A 21959-nucleotide genomic window follows, 5' to 3' on the forward strand; every position below is an offset into this window, starting at 1 on the left:
GAATAGTTTCTTTGGTGTGAAAAAGTATAATAGTACACAGGATCCTAATGAGATAATTAATAATGTGATATAGGAAGTAAAGGGCTAAAGGTGTAGGGAAAGTGGGAAGGGTGGTGGAAAGGTAATAAGGGAGAGGAAAAAAATATGAGAAACTGAAAAAATGGAAATAAAGTGTTTGTAAATGGGGAGGGGAGGAGGGGGTGAAGGGAGGGCAGGGACAAGGGGAAAAAATGAGAATCAAGACCTATTATGTAAAGGTACAGGATCCCAATGATGAATGTAACTGTATTGTATTACTAGATTGTACCAATAAACTCAATAAAAAGAAAAAAAAAGAGTTGAATAAAGAAAAGAGGCAGGCTAAAGTCATGTTTGCCCTAGTAAACAAGGCTTAGGATAAAATCCATGGCACTAAGGGAAACCAAGATAATCCAAAGAGAGATAGAAGCAAGTCAGAGTGCTGCAAGGGCAAGTGAGTGGAACACTGGGCAAAGCCACTGAACCCTTGTCAGGCTGGTCAGAACGTGGAATAAGAAACTTGGCACTGGAGGAGGGACTGCCCTGGTTTCCAGAGAGGGATGAGGTCATCCACCACTACGTGGCCAGGGAAGAATATTCAGTGAATGACAGTGCCCCGGCAGCCCATTTGGCTCCCACACAGGTGTATTCCCATCACCTTACAGGAACCTCAAGTTATTCTAGAAGTAGTGGGAAAACAAATTATATTTCTTGGAGAAACTGAGATGTCTTATTTAATTCTACTTTCTTACTGGGAAAAGCATTCATCCTATTCCAAAGTTCTGGGTCTTGAAGGAATTAGACAGAAAGCTTTCGTTATTCCCACTCTGGACTTCCAGTTGGAAGACCTCCTTTTCCAAGCTACCTTTATGGTGACACCAGAGTGCCCCATAACAGTAATTAGAAGAGATATATTCTTCCTATTCAGTGTGACTCTGATATTTAAACCTCTGGAAACCTTTGTCCTAGTTGCTAGTGACCCAGCCAATCTAATCCTGATGTTTCTGCCTGTAGTTGATTCCCAAGCATGGTATGATGGTACCCCAGGGCAGGCTGTGAAAACCACTCCAGTAGCTGAAGGACCCCAATCTATACAATCACTGAAGCCAGTATTACCTTAAGACAAAACTTAGGCATGGGATAAAGCCCATAACTGAAAAATGTTTGGTCTCAGGGTTACTGGTGGCATGCCAGTCTCCATGTAATACATCCATCCATTTTACCAATAGTTAGGTCATTGGGAGAATATCACCTAGTATAAGATATCAGATCATCATTGAGGCAGCTGTAACTATTTATCCATTAGTAACAGACCCATACACCCTTTTAGCACACATCCAAAAGACACCAAATGGTTTTCTGTCTTTCATCTTAAAGATGCTTTTTTTTTTTGTACCAAGGATCGAACTCAGGACCTTGTAAGAAGATACCTTCTTTTGAATCCCTATGGATACTAACTCCCAAAATTTGTTTGCCTTTAAATGGAAAGGCACATACACAATGCTTTTTACCACTCCTTCTGTCATTAAGGTACAGAGAAAAGACAGTTGGCTTCAACCCTCCAAGGTAAAATCCAAGCCACATGCAACACCAAAACATACTGAAGAGAGACTACACACTTCATACATCTATGAACTAGTGGATGATCTCAAGTTTATTTTCAGAAAAGGAAATACCAACCAACCTGTTACACCAGATAAGTGAAACATTTTTTTCCCTCTAAGTAATTGCGTGGCTAGTCTTGCTACACTCTTACTTGCCACAGAGGTCTTTGCCCCAAATTATAATGTGACCTCTTTTTTTTTCTGTTTCTCTTGGGATCCTCCTGGATGATTCAAAAACGGCCTCTTACAGAGATAATAAATAATGATACCTTACACAAAGCCTTAAAGCTAATCACATCTTTCTTCTGTCATCAACAGCTACCTAAGAACTTGATAAACAGCCTAGATCAGGGGTGGTGAACATACGGCACACACGCCACAACAGGCTATTTGTATCATTGAAAGCTCTAAAAGGTTTGTCTGGCCTAGGTGAACTTGCCCAGAATATTTCTATCCTTCAAGATCAAATAGATTCACTGCTAGTGCTGGCCATACATCATAGGGAACTAAATCTCTTAAATGCTGAAACAGAGGGGTTATGTTTGTCTCCAAAAGAATGTAGTTACTATATCAATTACTTTGAAATAGTGAGATACAGTACAGAAGTTTGTCAACCACACTTTTAAGATTTGCAAGGAACTATCTGAGTTATGGATGTCTTGGTCAAATTTCAGAAACTGAGAGTCTTAGTTACTGTCCTAGACATGGCCTTTATTAATGCTTCTTGTAACCTGACTATTAAGCTCTTACATACTTTACCTCTTAATAAAATTTGTTTCTTCTTGTTTGAAACCCACCTCTATATTTGCAGCTCATTAAGAATCAAAAATCAAATCCTCAGAGGAGGAACACAGCTGCTTTGAACTCTTAGATCCTATAGGGCAGAGTTCATTGGTCCCCACCAAAGTAAGGCCAGTGCCTCTATTCAGCAGGAAGTAGCCATGATAGATAGACCTTAATCCTTCAGCACTCTTAAAGATTTTGGGGGACCAGGTCTATCAGAGGGAAATAGCATAGGTAAAACAAGGGGGCTAAGAGAACATTTCTCTCTACTCACTTGAGTTTGGGCAACATCCCAGGGCCAATCTTCCTTCCTTTGTCACCTGTAACTTTATCAGAGTGAACCTTGGAATATATGTAATAAATAAGAAAAATATATACCCAGGGCATGTATACTTGCACACACACACACACACACACACACACACACACACACACACACTCTACTAATACAGGTAGGACAGTGGGGGCGAGGAGACTTTTCGTCTCCACCCACTTGAGTTTGAGTAACATCCAGAGTTAATCCTCTTTTCGTAGTTCCTATAATTCGAGCAAAGTGAAACCTGGAACACACACACTTGTTGAAAGCCCCTGACTCAGCATGACTTAGCACTCTGTTAATCATTCCTGTCAATCTTACCTAGAGACCCAGTGAGAGGCACCTGGGCTGAGGGCTCCTAAAAAAAATCCAAAAGACTTATTTATCTGGCTATATGTGCTTTTTATTTCCCTGTCATCCTGGCACCATTTTTAATATTCATGCCACATTTTTTTCAGCACAGACATACCCTGAGCACTTCTGCATATGATCTTCAATAAATGTAGCTGCTTTACATTCACCATTGGCTAAATACTTGCAATTCTTTGCTTATTGTACATAAGAGTCTGAAATCTATCTGTTGGATCTATCCCACGGTATCAGGACTCTTTGTTTGTTTGTTTGTTGTTTGTTTTGTTTTCTTTTGGTTTTTTTTTGTTTGTTTTGTTTTGTTTTTTTGGTACCACTATGCAGTAAGACTGACCTGGAACTCACTATGTAGCCCAGGCTGGTCTTGAACTCACAGCAATCCTACTGCCTCAGCCTCCTGAGTGCTGGGATTACAGTGTGCACACCCCCAGTTTGTTTTGTTTTGTTTTTTTGGTACCACTATGCAGTAAGACTGACCTGGAACTCACTATGTAGCCCAGGCTGGTCTTGAACTCACAGCAATCCTACTGCCTCAGCCTCCTGAGTGCTGGGATTACAGTGTGCACCACCAGGCCAGGCTGACTCTTTAATGATTACAAATCAAGTGTATACCAGATTATTGAAAACAAACTGGTCAGGCGATGCTTCATTTTTCTGCCTTTTCTAAAAAGAAAAGAACATTATCTTCTATGGGAAAAAATCTTCATTCAGCAATATTTATGAATATATGTGTTTTATCACAGATACTCATGTTCCTGTACAGTATTACAGAATAATAAATGAACTAGTTACAATTTAACTAGGTAAGAGGCAAGAATATATTAATGTAATCAGGATTCTCATTTACCAAAGATCAGAGTCATTTTTTGATATTTTATAAGAGTAGGCATATAGGAAAAGAGAATTAAAGTGGCAAATTTAAGCATCCGAGATTTTGCGGCATGAAAACAAAACCACATATATAAAGTTCCAAGTTATAACTTCATTAGGTTTAGCAGAGAAGTAAATTTTAAAATACCTACATCCTTTAAAGTGATAATGTTGGGATGCTGTCCATAGCGCATCAAAATTTCAATTTCTTCTGAGGGATCTCTCTTACTTTTGTCAATGATCTGAGAATTAGACAGAAAAATTTCAGAGAAAACATCATATTTTTGTATGAAAATGAAATATTTTTCAATTTGGTATATTTTGAAACAAATCCCTAAAAATGCAAGAATGTTCACCCTATTATTTTAACATTTAAAAATTTCAATATCTGGAAGTAGGAAAAATACATTCAAATGGGAAGGAAACAAAGGAGAGGGAAGGCAAGGAAGGGAAAAGGATTAAAACTAAAAAAGAGGCCGAGGATTTAGCTCAGTGGTTCCGCTGCCTGCCTCGCAAGTGCAAGGACCTGAGTTTGATCCCCGGTACCAAAACAACAACAACAACAAAACTAAAAAGAGAATGGTAGGGAAAAAAACAAAAGCAATGCTTTTGCAAATAGGGAGGGGAAGAAGGGTTGACTGGACTGGAGGGGAATGGGACAAAAAGAACAATTAAGATATATTATGAACAGGTATAAATTCCTTATGATGAATGTGATCATCATGTATGGCAAATATGTACTAAAATAAGTAAGTAAATAAATAAATAAATAAACGTTACCAATATCTGAAACAAAAAGCACTCTTAAACATTATATTCAGTTTCACTGAGAATATACTAAATGAAAATATGTTCCAAATGTGACTACGATTGCCACAATTACTCAATTTTTTGTATACAGTATTAAATTAAAATAAAGCTTTTCAAAAAAATAAAGCGCTTCAAAAGAATAACTTCATGAAATATACTGTTCCTCTGAAACAAAGTCTTCCAAACAAATCAATGAAAATATTGTCTCAGTCTTTATTCTCATCTTTTTTTTTCACTTGTCCCACTGAAGATGTCCATTGAGCAGTAATTTAAATTATATACATCAAAAAATTAAGTTCAGTGACAGTACCTTCACTGCAAATTCCATGTTGGTAGATGTATGGACACATCGCTTGCAAACAGAGTAAGAGCCAACACCAATATCCTCTTTCAATTCATATACTTCATCAAATTGTGCAGCATTTCCACTGACCTGTTTTTTTAAAGAGTAAAACTTTAAAGAGAATGAAATATTTTCACATTTTCTATGTTTTGTCCTAAATATACACATTTGTTAAATATTTTTAAAAATCAAGAATAACAATCCTAAAGAAATTTGCCAGTATTTATAAAGTACTAATGCAGATTTTGAACCAATTTCTAAACAAACTGTAGTCTTTCTAGGTTCCCAGGGTTAACAGTATAAATCAACAGGCTTACAAATCACTCAAACATTTTGCCAAAGCAGACCACATAAATATAATTAAAGATTATTACTGTGTTTTTTTCCAAAATACATAGAAGCACCTTTAACTCATAGGTATCTTGAAAGATAAAGTACTTAAAAATCATTCATAAAAAACTATTGAAAATTCATTATCTAGGGAGGGCAGGGACAAGGGGAAAATATGAGAACCAAGACCTGTCATGTAAAGGTACAAGATCCCAATGATGAATGTAACTGTATTGTATACCTAAAATGTACCAATAAACTCAATGAGAGAAAAAAAGTTCATTATCAATGACTGAAAGAATTATCTCCAAAATGCTCTAACTGAATAATATGAATAAGTAAAATTTACCTGAACTATTGGTAATATATTTGTACTTGTGATTGGAGTGATTTTATATTCATCTGCAATAGAAGTTGCAACAAAGCTGAATCCTTTGAAGAGCTGATGAGCATTTGCACTGGCTGGCAAACCAGGGGAATCTAATTTTCAAATAATTATATTTAATTAGCATTATACACAGTTTTATAACAGAAAATGTCAGCAGTGTTTTAAATGTAAAGGAAATCATTTCATGTCATCATCTATAAAATATATTTATTTGATTTATAGTATATTAACTAACTCCCATTCCCAGTATACATGCACAATATGTTGGCTTTATTAACTACTGAATCCTCATTGTGTAGCACCTAGTAGGCATTCAGTATTTGTTGAAAAAATATATCAAACAGATGTCAATAAATTCTTAACAAAGAGACAGGATCCTACCTCTTATCCACTTCCTTTTAAGTAATAAGCATATCAAAAGACTTACAAAACAAACAAAAACCTCTACTATGCTTTGCTCTTGTCCATGTATTTTTATTAATATTCCTCATATAAAGATTCAAGAACTCCAAAAATGTTTTATACAGGATACACAGTTCCAGAAAGGGCAAATAAACTCTCTGTATACTCATAATTATTTTAAATTTGTATCTATTTAATTATTTAATTAAACTAATTAAATTATTACTAAAATAAAAGCCCCACATTACCTTTAGGTGTTTTTGCAGTAAATTCAGGGTCAAAACAAAAAGTGTCATCTGGTTTTCCAGAAGCAGGCTTGAATGGAGGCTGAACTTCTCTTTTATATAATTTCTACACAAAGTAACAAGGTAATATAAAAACATTCAACATATTAAAATATTATTATACAGGCTGAGCATCCCTATTTCAAAAAAAATCTATATTTCAAAATGCTCCAAATCCACCCTCCATATTTTTTTCAATACTGGGGATTAAATACAGGGCCTTGCACACAGTAGGTAAGCATTTTAACAATGATCTACATATGCAGTTCCCCTTATTTTTCAATTTCAATTGGGGACAGGGTCTCAGTAAGCTGCCCAAGTGGTCATCAAATACGAATTCTCCTACTTCAGCCTCGCTAGTGGCTAGGATTACAGGCCTGCACCATCATACCCAATCAAAATCCAAAACTTTTTGAATGTCAACATGACACCAAAAGTAGAAAATTCTACAACTGACCACGTGTGAAACCAAAAATACAGCATAAAGTCACTTTTAGGAGAAAATGAAGGTGTACTGGGAATATATTTGGATTTTGCATTTAGATATGGCTCCCATCTCCAAGATATCTCATGTATGTGGAAATATGTCAAAACTTAAACCCAAAACATTTCTGGTCCGAAGCATTTGGATAAAGGATACTCAACCTGTACTTAGTAAAGGAAGGTAAAACGTAATATTCACATTCTTTAACAGAGCTCTCACATGACATAAAAGAAATTCCATAGGGTTCAGATACCTGTTGATCAAATTCCAAAAAAAATGAAGAGGAAAAAGTCCAAGACGTAATGAGGCCAGGAAACACAATAGGGAGGCCAAAAAGTGCATTGCAAAGTAATAAACAAGTTCAATTTTTGGGAACAACTGACTTGTGTTCTCACTGGTACAATACAGGATATAACACAATATCACCATGCAGAAATAAATACTAATGTCAAGGTGCTAAAAATAAATAATTAGATTATTTTAATGAATGCATATTTTATTTAGAATGTCTTAGCATGAAATACACACTAAATGTACTATTTAGTGCTTATATCATAGAACTGAAAAGTTTAGTTTTGTGTAAAAAATGTAATTTGTTATAATTTGTGTATTTAAACATATATAGGTGTAATGAGACTTCTGGCTAAGATTTTCTAGTAATGTCTTCCCACAAATGAACTACCCCTTGCTGAACAGTGATTAAATCACCAAAGTATAGTGGTATCTCAGTTCATGAGTTTGCAAACTTAGAAGCATTTGGCAAAATTTCTGTTTTGTTTAAAAATTCTGTGGTCAGATAACAAACACAACCACAGCCCTCTTGGCAAACAAACACAAATGTAGCCATCTTTTCCAAAATCATAAAACAGATTATGTTATGAACCAAGGTGCCACTGTACCTTCAAAGAGCTAAGGAAATCAGATGAGAATCCGTATCTGCTTTAATTATAGTAAAATAAAATGATGCACTGAAATAAATACCAACAAGGAAAGCTATATGTTGTTCACAAGTAACTCACCTTACTACCAATGACAGACACAGACAGAAAATGAAAGGATAAATAAAATATTTCAGAGAGGAGTTCTGGGAAGATGGAAGAGATAAACATCAGGAAGTCAGCCTCTCTAAGATACAGAATCCAGACACTAGAATATAACAACTTGGGGAAGAAAAGGAGAGATTGTATCTCTGGAACCCAGGAAGGATCTGAAGGAAGAATTGGAGAAAAGTGAAGAGCTAGAACTCAACACAGAAAAAGGAGGTGGAAAATTGCACTTTCTCCCTGATCGCAGTTTGTAGCATGAGAGAGGAGGATATAGAATCTACAGAGACACAGTGATGGCAGGTGACTCCAGAGGTCTCCAGGAAGAAACACACCAGTGGAAGGAAGCAATGGATACTGTTTTGTACAACAGCTGGTGACTCTAGTCCTAGTATCTGCCTGGAGAGGGTGCTTGGCCAGATGCCATTTTAGAGAGAGGGCAACTGAATTAGGGACACAAGTAGCTGTGGGTTGGCTTCTTCAATAAGAAATGAAATGCAAATGATCAATAATAAAAAGTCTCCTGTCAATGAAAAGGCCTGGAACAGATAGCTTCATTTCTGAGTTCTTTCAAATATTTAAAGCAGAATTAATAGGAATTTTCCTTAAGTTATTCTAAAAACTAAAGAAAGAAGAAATTCTTTCTAACATATTCTATAAGGACAGAATTACTCAGATACCCAAACCAGATAAGGAAAAATACAAAAAATGGAAATAACAAGTCAGCATAATTGATGAACATAGAGAAAAAAATCATCAACAAAATACTATCAGCCAGGCTTGGTGGTGCACGCCTATAATCTCAGCACTCGGGAGGCTGAGGCAGGAGGATTGCTGTGAGTTCGAGACCAGCCTGGGTTACATAGTGAGTTCCACATCAGTCTCAACTACATAGAGAGACCCTGTCTCAAAAAAAAAAAAAGTATCAAGTGCAATTCAATAGCACACTAAAAAGATTACTCATCACGATCACAGGAGGTTCATTCAAGGGATGTAAGGATGGTTCAAAGTAGACAAATCAATAAATGTGACACCCACAACAACAGAATGGACAACAACCACAATTATTCTAATAGATACAGAGAAAATGTGATAAAATTCAACAAAACTTCATGATAAAAACAATGAGCAAATCAGTTGTAGGACTGCACTACAATATAATAAAGGCCATTTGTAGTAATTCCACTTTACACTGAATGGGTGAAATCGAGAGCTTTCTTTCTAAGATCTTGGAAGAAGAGGATACCCACTTTCATTACTTTCATTTAACATATAGTTAGAAGCCCTAGTCAGAGCAATCAAGCAAACAAATAAAAAGGGGCACTGAAATTGAAAAGAAGTCCAACAATTCCATTTGCAGATGATATGATCTTATATATAGAAAACTGCAATGGTTCCACCAAAAAGCCACTTGGGCTAATTAATAGATAACTAAATTCAGCAAATGTACAGGATATAAAAGGAACATACGAAATTCAGTAATGTAACTATACGCCAATAGCAAATTATCTGAAACAGAAATCAAGAATATAGTCAAACACACAATAGCTACAAAAAATAAAATACATAGGAAGACATTTAACTAAACAGGTAAAAGATTTCCACAATGACAATTATAAAACACTGAGGAAATAAATTAAAAAGGCCACAAAAATGGAAAACTATGTCTTGTTCATTAATCGAAGAACCAATAATGTTAAAATGTCCATACTACCCGAGATGGTGAATTTGTACTGTTAACTTGATTGTTTGTGTATCTTCTAAGAGAGTAATAAAGCACACTGCTGGGTATATCTGTATGGGTCATACAGGCATAAGCTTGGAGACTATATCAGATCCCCAGCTCTGCTTTGCAATCACCATGAACTGAGCAGCTATGCTCTTCCATGCCCTTTTGCCATGTTAATGCCTTTGGAGGTAACCAACCATGAGTTGATTCCTTTGAAACATGAGTCAAATAAACAATTTCCTCTAAGTAGTGAGTGTTGGGTATTTGGTTCTAGCAGCTGAAAAAGAAAATTGTTACTGAGAGTGAGGGTCATTGCTATAACTGTACCTGACTATGTGAATAAAAAGTATTTGGGTTTCGTTTACAGAAAGAGCTAGGAATTTTGGAGAATCAGGCTGGAAAAGGCTTAAAAGTCTGTAAGAAGAACTATAGACGCAATTCCAGCCAAAGCCCAGAAGACCAGAATAAATAATAGGAATTCAGGAAGTAAGGCCAGGTTCATGAGGTTTCAGTTGGGAATGAGGATTCTTTTGGGAGTTAGAGTAGAGGCAATGCTTGATACACACTGGCAAAAAAATCAAAGGCAAGAGGCTTAGTTTAAAGGATATTCATTAGTTAATCTGGCAGAAGTTTCAAGCCATCCCAACATTCAGGCATGGGTACCTCTGGCTGCTTTTAGCCACATTTACAGCGAAAAGTGAAAACAAAATGCAAAGAAGAAAAAATTGCAAAACAAATTTTGTCCCCAAAAGAACAACTTATAAAACTGGTTGCTGAAGAAATTAGCTTTAAGAAGAAACCAAGTACTCTGTTCAGGGACAAGAAGAAAAATCACATGAGAGCATCTCAGAAATCAGTAAGATTTCCCCCATTTCAGGCTCAAGGGTGCAAAAGTGTTAACTTTTCTTTTGAGAAGATACTTCCTGGGATACCTGCTCAATAACTGCATCCTAATGAATCCGTTCCCCAGGTTACATTTCACTGTCTTCAGGGCATTCTGGTACTCATAGGCCACTAAAACAATGGTTGAAAAGGTCCTTTGTGGCTACTGCTTTCACTGACAATTGACCTTGGTGTTGTCCATGGGATGCTGCTTTGATGGAATGGAGAATATAAGAGTTGGAAGGGTCAGCGAGCCTTTCACCTACATTTCAATGGAGGGATTTTCTGGGAGGAGAGACAGGCAAGGAACCTCTGAGAAGGCAGTGTGTGAAGCTATGAGAATAAGCCTGAAAGTGCAGTGGAGATCCCAGGAAGTTGGAGATGCCAAGAATACGGAATATCTGCAGAGGAAAGCTACAGGCTGTGAACAAAGCCAGCCCAAATGAGAGGTCATGATGGCTTTAACTGGCAAGGCCCACACAAAAGGGGTATGGCTGTATAGCCACTCTGGAACTCAAATCTCAGCACCATGTACCCCAGATGATGGACATGGAACTACATGACTTAATGCTTTCCCTGATGGTTCTCAGTCTTGTTTTACTCCCATTGTTTTCTATTTCCCATTCCTCTTTTGGAACAAGAAAGTTTACCCTATAAAATTATACATTGTGATTACATAACTTCATTATAATTATGTAACTTCTTTTTAATTTTATAGGGAATCACAGCAAAGATTACACCTTGAGTCTTAGAAGAGACATTGACTTTGACTTTTTAGCAATGCTGGGTTGTTTAGACTTTGAGTAAAGGATTACTGTCCTTCAGTTATATGCAGCATAGTTGTGTCTTTCTAGGTAGAATTATGACTTTGCATTTATTTATTTGGGTATTAAGCACTGTTTAGTGAAACGTGCTTGGATATCAAGTTGGCAAAAGTTAGGATGTGAGAATTAAAGTGGACTGTCAACTTGATTGGCTTGGGATCCCCATGGGGAACTAGTAAAGCACCCTTCTGAGTAGTCATAGTGACATGGCCTTGAAGTCAAAATCTGGTCCCTCATCCTTTCCTCTCTGGTAGTTCTGCCTTCTGACCCCTTGTTCTGCTTTCTGACCATCACAAACTGAATAGTTTCATTCTATCATGCCCTCTACCATGATATTTCTGCTGTAGAGCCAGCTGACTATGACTGAAGCCTCTGAAACCATGGTGCAAATAAACTATTTTCCTCCTTTAGTTTGTGAGTGTTGGATGTTTGATCTCAACAATGAGAATCTGACTAGAATAGTACTCAAAGTGACCAAAAAATTTACTGAAACCCTCATTAAAATGCCACTGACATTCTTCAACAAACTATAGCCAAAGCCATATTGAACAAAATGACAAAGCATGAGACCATCAACTGTTGAATTTGTAAAGAATATGTGGTACATATATACAGTGAAATACTGTTTAGCTTTAAGCAAAGTATGAAATTCAAACATTTTAAAAAGTATTTTGGAACTGAAGATCATTATATTAAGTGATAAACAGCAGGCAAACACATAAGCACACACACAGACAAAAACAAGTAGGATTTCACTCATGTACATGGCTAACAAAGTTGGCCACACAGAAGTTGAGAGTACAGTAGTGACTATCAAAGGCTGGGGAAAGGAGAAGGAGTGAAGTAGAAAATGTGTACTACTTTGCTTAAGAGTAAAATGCCCCATATATAATATATTGTACATTTCAAAAGCTAAAAAATTATTTTGAGTTTTCAATACTAAGAAATGATAAATGTTTCAGAATATAGATATGATCTATTTCAGAATATAGATATGATTCAAACATGACACACATTTACATGTATTAAAATATAACTTACCCCATGAACATGTACAATTTTTTATATATCAGTTAAAATAAATTTTAAAAGACAAAAAATGTAAGAAAATCATTTTTTTTTTAGAAAATGACTTTAGCTCACTGTTGAATAGAGTAAAAAAAATTAATAGGGATTCACTTTACAGGAATCTCCATTTATTTACATATGTAAAATTTCCATTGATTATTTAAATGAAAAATCAGTGACAGAAGGATGGAGAGATAAGGAAAGGTTCATCAATGGTTACTAAAATATAGTAGGTAGAAGTCAAAAGATGTTGTATTCTATTGTACATTAGGGTGATTATCACTATCCATAAATATATTGTACATTTGAAAAGATTATAACAAAAGTGTTTGAAAGTTTACACTAGAAAATTAAATGACAAATATTTGAGGAGACTTATATGCTTACTCTTATTTAGATGTAATATGCATTCATGTATTGAAATATCACATAGCACCCAATAAATATGAATCATTTTTATGCTTTTATGTGATAGCAAAAATAAATCTAACTTTTAAAAAGTAAATACACATACACTATTTAAGAATAACAATGATGGGAAAAATATTCTTTTTGTCTAGATAGGAAGAAAAGTAGAGAATCACTGTGAAAACAAAGAAAACAGGATACAAGGAAAACAAAGGAAAGATTATCATTGTTGTGAAAGAGTCAGCTTCCATGCAGCATATCTGCTGAATAGTCTTCCTGGATAGTAATACTGATGACTTATGATACACTATGTTTGAACAATTATATAAAATACATTAAAATGTTGCCTATTGAAACTTTTTTTCTATAAGCCAGATAAAATAATGATTTAGTCAGAGATTCCTACCTCTGCCGTAAAAAGAGATATTTTTTTCCTTATAAAACATTTTAATGCCAGTATCAAAGCCAGATAAAAAAAATTAACTACGATGATTATTAGTACATAAAATAGACAAAGCTATATTATAAAACAAAAAGTTTTCTCTTCTAAGAAAATCTTGTAAGTCTGAGAATAGCAGCTGTTAAAATATATCTATACATGCATTAGTGGACTTTCTCAATACTTCTGCTTTCATAGCCTCTCAAAATTTGATGAAATATGTAGTAAAACATATACTTCTCAATAATTCAACGTGTTTTAACACATGACAATGAACAATCTGAAATTAAATAACACTTTAGATTCATTATAATTCATTTCCTATGATTCTATTATATGTTTCATCCCCATTCTCTTCCTATCTCACATTCCCCAGTCTAAAATATGGGAATATTAAGCATATATAACATGTAAATGATGAACATAAATTTGCTAAATATTACCCACACCTCTACTGCTTCAAGATAATTAACGTAATATGCAATATGTATAAAGATCTCATAGTAAATACAAAACAGATTAAGTTTATCGGCAAAGCCCATAGATCACTATTTACTCAAGTATTTTGCTCATTTTTATATAGTGATTTATTTACAAACTTTCTACTTACATTCCAGTCAATATTTGCAAAAAAAAGATGTCTTTTGATTTCCTCAACACCTTCTGAACCTATAAAAATGGAAAGGATTTTTTACTGATAATATTCTTTTTCAACTGTGCTTCCATGGATTCTAGGCTCTTACCTATAAATAAAATCATACATATTTCAAATATCCCATGAAGTGAGATGTCTATAATTTGTCTGACATTTTATGAGTTTGTCCTTTTACTTTACTACCATCAAAAACTGATGTTCATATTGAACTGCATATAAACAGTATGAAATACTAAATTGCCTCTGAACTCAAACAGAACTCGTGCTCCACATAACATTCAAAGTATTTTCTTTTCTTCACAATTAAGCCTATGATCTACATTTATGTGCCATTAAAAAGTACAAATAATAAAGTGAAACTGACACTTTAACACAAGGATATAAATAGGATAACAGAATCACATGTAAATCCAGAGAAAGGCAACTGCAAAGTGGTCAAATAACAAGCAGTTATGGGAACATAATGGTTGCTTTGAAAAATATTAGGAATGGCAAAATATTTATACTCAAATACCTAAAAGAATTTTCAATATATTAAATTATGTGTAGCATTTTTCAAAAGACATAATTCATGTTATACATGATCATACATGTTAATGGAGGTTTTGATCAGCTAAACTACTCCATTTTTTTGTTGTTGTTCCAGTACTAGGGATTGAAACCAGGGCCTTTGCATGGAACTAACAGGTACAAACAAAGAATACAGAGTGCGTATAAATTTTTAAAAATTATAGAAGACTCATTGTCATTAATTCCCTGCAAAATACTTCCCTTTGCTTCAAACACACATATTCCACCATTCTTCATATTTCCTGAAGCAGTTTCGTAAGTCCTTACTCATGCGTGTCTTTAGTTATGCTGCCATTGCTTCCTGGATTTCTTGAACCCAAAAACGTTTTCCTTTCAAAGTCATTTTAACTTTGGGGCAGAGCCAGAAGTCACATGTTACAGCATCCAGTGAATAAGGCACATGAGGATACACTTTAATGTTTTTAGAAGCCTACCTTTCTGTTTGATGTCATTCTGCAACAGCATTAACTGGAAGAAAATGTTCAAAGGAGAAGAGGAACTAGGGATCAGGGTGGGGTAAAAGAAAGAAGGGGAAAGAAAAAAAATTGAAGGAAAGAAGGAGAAAAGTTGAAGAAAAGAAGAAAAAGTGGAAACAAAGTTTATATATGTATTAAGGGAGAAGTGGAGGGGTTGAAGGGAGGGCAGGGGAATGGGGAAAAATAAGAACCAAGATACATCATGTATAAGTATAAATTTTCAGTTATGAATATGATCCCAAGGTATACCTAAAATGTACCAATAAACTCAATAACTATAAAAAAAGAGGAAAGAGGATTTCCATAACTATTTCACAAAGTGGAAAGAATGGTGGGAAAAGTGTGTTCAAAGCACATAGGGGGGTATCTTGAGGTGGATTAATAGCAATGTATCTTTTACTGTAATAAAATATTTTAAAATTTAAACACTTATTGCATATTTTGATCATTCCTTGTACATCCTCAACCTTTCTGAAAATTTTACTTTGATGCCCAGGCTCAACTCAAACTTGTGATCCTCTCCCAAAGTGCTGGGATTATAGCTGTATACCCTCATGTCTGGCTAGATTACTCCATTTTAAAAATCAACTTTAGAAGAGTTGACTATTCCTGAACTGCATAAACAAAATGCACAATTCTACATGTAAGTGTATGGCAACAGTAAATGAACTTAAAGTGAAAAACATTATCCTCCCAAAATATTCAGTACCATTTTAAGAACTAAGAAAATTTTAAAAATACCCAATCTATTTGCTGGATTCCTTTTGAATAACATCCTCAGAAGACTTTGTGCTTCACCACTAAGAAATTGAGGCATTCCAAGTTTTGCTCTGAAAAAGATGATTTTAGAAAATTTCACTTAAATCTGGCTACACTTTTTAGTTGACAAATCTAAAATGAATGTACTGTACAGTAGCAAATAATGTCCACTGCTATGTGGTAGCAGAAGGGAACAACACAGTAAAAAAATGTTCCTTTGTCTTAATTTAAAACAACATTAAGTTTCTCAAAACACATGGAAGAAAATTTTCCCAAAATAAAAATATAGTGTTTACACTTACTTTAATATCATATTCATGGTCTCATTTCTGTCTTTACCTTGAAATGGCAAAGTACCAGTAAGCATTTCAAACTAAAAGCAAAAGAAAACAAAATAATCACAGTCAATTAAACACAACTTAAAATATATAATGAAATTATCTAGAAAAAAACACGAATACTATATGATCATCAAACCATGCAGGATTTAGACAACAATAGGTTAAATTGAGATGAGAAAACCAAGCCCCCTCCCCTGTCTCTCTCGTACCAGGGATCAAACTCAGGACCTTGTGCTTATGAGGCAGGCAGTGGCATCACAGATCTAAATGTAAATCTCCGGCCCAAAGGGCTCTCTCTATATATAGCTCAACTGATAGGTGACCTGTAGCAGATGAAATCAACCAATTTCTTTCAATTCTAATTTGGCTAAATCCAAAAAGTCAAAGAATTTGAAGATAGGAAGCATTTTTTAAAGCAGATATTTTAAAATCAATTTTTAATAATAATGAGTAAGGGAAAATATCCAAATGAAGCATTTGCAAGTCATATATGCCCACAAAAGATTTTGCAATTCTAATTGACCTTTACTCTTCCAATGTACAGAAAGCAAAACAAAGAGGAAATGCAGACCAAACACATATGTACACACACATACACATGCACCTGAGTGTACTAATGGCTTTTAAAAAATAAATATATTTGCACAAAGGACAAAGAAAAAAATATTTTCCCAAAGACATTAAATGGAGAACTAGATGATTAAATAATGATGTAAAAATTAGGTCTAAAAGTAAACACTGTTCTGTCCTTAGATCACTGCACTTAAAATCTTAGCTTATCCCGGGTATTCCAATGACTCCAAATCTGCTACATCAACCTTTATCTTTTCCATACTACATTTTTTCCTCCCAAATAAACAATTATTCATCACTCAGGCCTGGATCTGGGAGTGGAAGATACACAATGAAGGGAAGGACAGTATTTGGGAATTTTGTCTTTCCATAAAAAGTCAAGTTGAACAGCTGAGTGGGAAATAGAGACAAATATGTATACATATATATATTAAATAAATTCTTAAATGATTCTGAGTTTCTCTCTACAGCGCCATCTAATTTATCAGCACTTAAGGGCCTAGACACTAACCTATAGCAGCCTATGTTATGTGCTAAAAATAAAATTCTTGACCCATCATCTATCATTAGCTAGCTCATTTCTACTTATCTAACATTCTTTCAAGCTGCTAAAGTTCATAAATTTTAAAGGCACTTTTATCATCAACTCATCTGTTTGATTTCATGTGTGTCTAATCTGCAACTAAGGTTAGTCATGTCTTCCTTTGAAATGTCTTTAAGGTTTCTGTTTTAAATAAAATTTTATAATGATCCAACTAGAGCATAAATAGGTCTTTTTGGTCTCCCTATTTCTAGTTTCTTCCATTTCCATCTATTTATGTAATGCTGTCAAGTCTAGTCTTCCTAAAATGTACTTTTTCTCAAACCATCATTCTATTTAAGAATCTGTAATGCTAAGAGAAAAATCATATGCAAGTATTTATAGGTTTATAGCTTCAATTCCTCTACCTTCAATCCCATCCTTCACTATTCAAGACAAACTAGTTCTCCAAGCCTTTGCTGATATATGATCACAATATTCTCCTTCTCCATATGCAACTACAGAATACACACAAACATATACACACGCGCACACACGTACACAAACACTTCTGGAAAAGAAAAATAATGATTTTTTCAAAAGATATTATTATCCTTGTATGAGGGACCCTACAGGATGTCATATATCACAGAAAGGCCACTACACTGCCAGCCCTTAGAGAAGAAATTGAAAATGCAGGTGCAGCAATCTCAATTATCAAGTTTACCCAAGCAGCAGTTTACTGTACTAATAAATGTCTGGAAGCTAATGGCCACCACTCTGAGCACCTCTTGTAATTGTAGAAGCCAAAGGTAACTTGTATTAATCTCATGAAGTCTCAATAAATTTAATATTAAAAATTTTATACAAGCTTTTCTGTTCCTGCAGTATATATAACATTTTTTGGTAGAATTTGTGTTTAAATTTTATATATCCTTCAGAATGTAAGTTCTTCCTCTTCTACATTCCCTATATAATTTCATGAAATCTTCTCTAAATATCTTAGGTACTTCGGAACAGTTTATTTAGCTACTACAATCGTTTCCTCAACCAGATTTTATGTCTTTAGGTCAGAGAAAATGCCAAATGTACTTTGCATGAATTTCTGCCCCACTACCCTGTAGAAATGCCCATATTTTAATAGGGGCTTAATAAATAGGTGTGTAATGCAGTGTCATTCAATAATAAGTAGACCAAATATATTATCAGATTTCTCAACAAACTTTATCTGATTCAACAGGTATTTTCCATCATCCTATGTACTACTATAAGTTCTACACTTAATCTCATCCTAGTCAGTCTGTATTTAAAAATAATCTGTTAAATGGACACTATGATAGTGACTGTTGGAGATTAAAAGTAACATAATACATAATTTCTGTCTTCAAGAGGATTACAATCTTTCTAGGCCACACCTGAAAGAATTTGATAATAATATATGTTAAGATGATAAATGTTATGACATCTAAATAAAATATTATATAACTACTAAACTCAGCATTCTGAAACTTAGAATCTACCATTTTTCTAAGTTTCAAGTATAAATTGTTTATATAATAATGATGCCATTTACTTTCTCAGTAGCAACTTTGCAAACTTAAAACAGTAAAATCCAAATTCTTATTATATATCATCTAGCCAAAGTTTTGAAATTTTAATAATTATCAGAAGCCCTTTCGTACCTGATACATTCCAAAATTTGAACCAAAAAATTTGAATCATAGTATGATATGATAGAATAATTAAGAAAAACACTACTACTTACCATAAGTACACCATATGACCACCAATCAGCACTCTGAGAATGACCTCTCCTATTTACTACTTCAGGAGCCATATACTCTACTGTACCACAAAATGAGTAGGCCTTCTTTTCTTGATCGACTGACTCCTTGCTGAGTCCAAAATCTATAACAGCATTAAAAAACATAAACTGAAAAACTGCAGGAAACAAAATATCAAAGGAAAAAAATAATGTGTTAGACATTAAAACAACTTATGGATGACCTCTAATTACTCTTAAAACTGTGACAACTATTTCATGTGAATACCCTTTCAGAGGATTTAAAGACTGCTCACTTAAATTTCATTCTCAAAATACATGCTTTCAGGTCTGTATTAAAATGTTATCCAATACTTTTGAAGGAATAAAAATTAAGCCAAAGTTTCATATTGAGCTAAGTTTTAAGCCAAATATGACAAGAGAGCTAGTAATTCAGTTTTTGTTTAGTAATTCAGTTTTTACAATATAGTACTCTGCTAGTTGTGCCGGGCACTCCTGTAATCACAACTACTCAGGAGACTGAGGCAGAGGGATTGTATGTTTGAGAATAGCCTGGATTTCTTAGGGAGACCACGTCTCAAAACTAAATTTTTCAGAAAGGGCTGGGGTTGTAGCTCAGTAGTAGAGCACTTGTCTAGTAAGTGCACGACCCTGGGTGGTTCAATTCCAAATAACACATAAACAAACACATAAACAAATAAAACAAATGCTGTTTTGGTAAGCTTGTAGTTTTGTTTAAAGACTTCAGAGAGCTAAAGATAACAATATGAAATAAATTTAACTTTTATGAATTATAATGAAAACTAGAAACTGAAAATTTAAAAGTTCTATTTTTAATATCACCAAATATACCAAGACTGCCACAGTCATAAACATACAAAGTATTCGTAGGATTTGTATGCCAAAAGTTAGAAATATTGAAGGAAGAAATAAATATAGTCTTAAATAAATATAGAGATACACTACATATTTTGAAGGTTCAGTATTGCTAAGATATAAGTTCTCCCAAAACTGATGTACGGATTCAATGAAACGTCAATGAAAATCCACTGGTGAAATCACCAAGCAGATTCCCAAATTTATATAAAAAATATAAAGAGAATAAAATAGTCAAACCCATTTTGAAAAAGAAGGAAAAATTGAAGGACTTATACTGCCTGACTTCAAGAATTAAAAGCAACAGTAATTAAGACAATCAAATACTTGATGAAGGATAGCTACATGTGCATATGGAACAGAAGACTATATAATAATATGTAGTTATCTCTGCTATAACTCTGCTATAAAAAATGTTTTAAAAACGCAAATTGGTTCCACTGTAACTGATATATTAGGAAGTTATCTAAAAACATCATCAATTTCACATTTCTGTCTGCAAGAAACAATGGAAAATCAAAGGATACAACACCTGGTTTAGCTTAGCTATGTATAAATATTTAAAAAACACATATGCATACACTTCAAAAACCTACCAGCTATCCCACTTCATCATGTTTGTTTCTTAAATTATTTATTTATTTATTTATGGTACTGGGATCGAACTCGCTCCCTTGCATTTGTGAGGCAGATCATGTTTGTTTTAAACTAGTACTCCTACCCACCATCAGTGTCACAGCTTTCCTTCCAGTTTAAGATAATCTATCTTCATTTACATCATTATAACTAACAAATAAAAATCTGACATGCATCTACAAGCAAAATTCAGCTCTTTTTAAGGTAAGGTAATATTTATTATAGTCTTTATGTATTTCTTAATTATTTAGAAAATGTAAAACAATGCTTTTTGTTTACGAAGCTGGTACATTTTTTAGTGTATCACAGATTAAACTTTTTGAGTTTTACCCCTCTAACTCCGCTTTCCTTAAAAATTCTATTTTTTATTTTATTTTTTTTGTACCAGGGATCAAACTTGGGTCCTCTCACTTGCGAGGCAGGCAGCAGAACCACTGAGCTAAATCCCCAGACTAAAATCCTATTTTTTATACTGTGATTTTGCATAGTGCAGTGGCTAAGTTAAAATATATCACATTATAACAAAATTGGTTGTACATTATCAACTGATTTCTGAAAAAAGTGAAAAAGCCATTTCATTGGGGAAAAATCACACTTTTCAACAAAAGGTACCAGGTAAAGTAGAATAAAGACATAGAAAAATCCATTCTCATAATGTAAGCAAAGATTAGCTCAAAATGGATCATAGATTTATATGTAAAATTCAAAATAAAATTTCCCAAATGAAACATAGTAAACATCTTTCTGATCCTGGGTTAAACATGGATTTCTTAGATATGACTTCAAAAGTATCACCCATGGAAGAAAAAAAATGATGCACTGGACATTACTCAAAAAAAAAAAAAAGGCAGGTACAGTGGCATATGTCTATAATCCCAGCCGTCTGGGAAGCTGAGTTAGGAGAATCTCAAGTTCAAGTCCAGCTAGAACAACTTAGCAACTCAGCGAGAATTTGTCACAAAATAATTAAATAAATAGGGGTGGGAATGCAACTCAGTCCCCTGGGTTGAGTCCTGGGTTGAAGGTCATGGGTTCAATACCCCCCCATACACATAGTTTTTAAAAGATAAGTAAAGAAAATGAAAGAGAAGCTATAAGTTAGAGAAAAAAATTGCAACTTATATATGTGATATATTGTGTATTTACAAATAAACAAAAGATCTGAACAAATACTTCACCAAATTAAAACATAAAGAGATGTCTAGAATCATTATAATAATGGAAATAAAAATATATCATAATGAAATTCCATTATATTACATTTAAACATATTCCATTATGTTTAAAGGGCTGGGGATTTAGCTCAGTGGTTCCACTGCCTGACTTGAAGCTCAAGGACCTGAGTTCTATCCCTGGTACAAAAAAAAAAAAAAAAA

The 21959-nt window shown here is 34.2% G+C and overlaps 1 protein-coding gene across 1 annotated transcript in view; it reads right to left on the reverse strand.

The window, feature by feature from the left end:
- Rps6ka6 (ribosomal protein S6 kinase A6) overlaps positions 1-21959 on the reverse strand; it is a 168624-nt gene that overhangs the window by 45628 nt on the left and 101037 nt on the right. Inside the window, exons 9-16 of the mRNA XM_010612862.2 lie at positions 19054-19196; positions 16157-16227; positions 15837-15925; positions 14005-14063; positions 6482-6584; positions 5793-5923; positions 5081-5203; positions 4113-4202 (exon numbers count right to left, since the gene is read on the reverse strand). Coding sequence (XP_010611164.2) covers positions 4113-4202; positions 5081-5203; positions 5793-5923; positions 6482-6584; positions 14005-14063; positions 15837-15925; positions 16157-16227; positions 19054-19196 — 809 coding nt within the window. The remainder of the gene's footprint in view (positions 1-4112; positions 4203-5080; positions 5204-5792; positions 5924-6481; positions 6585-14004; positions 14064-15836; positions 15926-16156; positions 16228-19053; positions 19197-21959) is intronic.

This window comes from Fukomys damarensis, unplaced genomic scaffold, assembly GCF_012274545.1.
Source record: "Fukomys damarensis isolate Sample0158 unplaced genomic scaffold, DMR_v1.0_HiC HiC_scaffold_39, whole genome shotgun sequence".
NCBI lineage: Eukaryota > Metazoa > Chordata > Mammalia > Rodentia > Bathyergidae > Fukomys > Fukomys damarensis.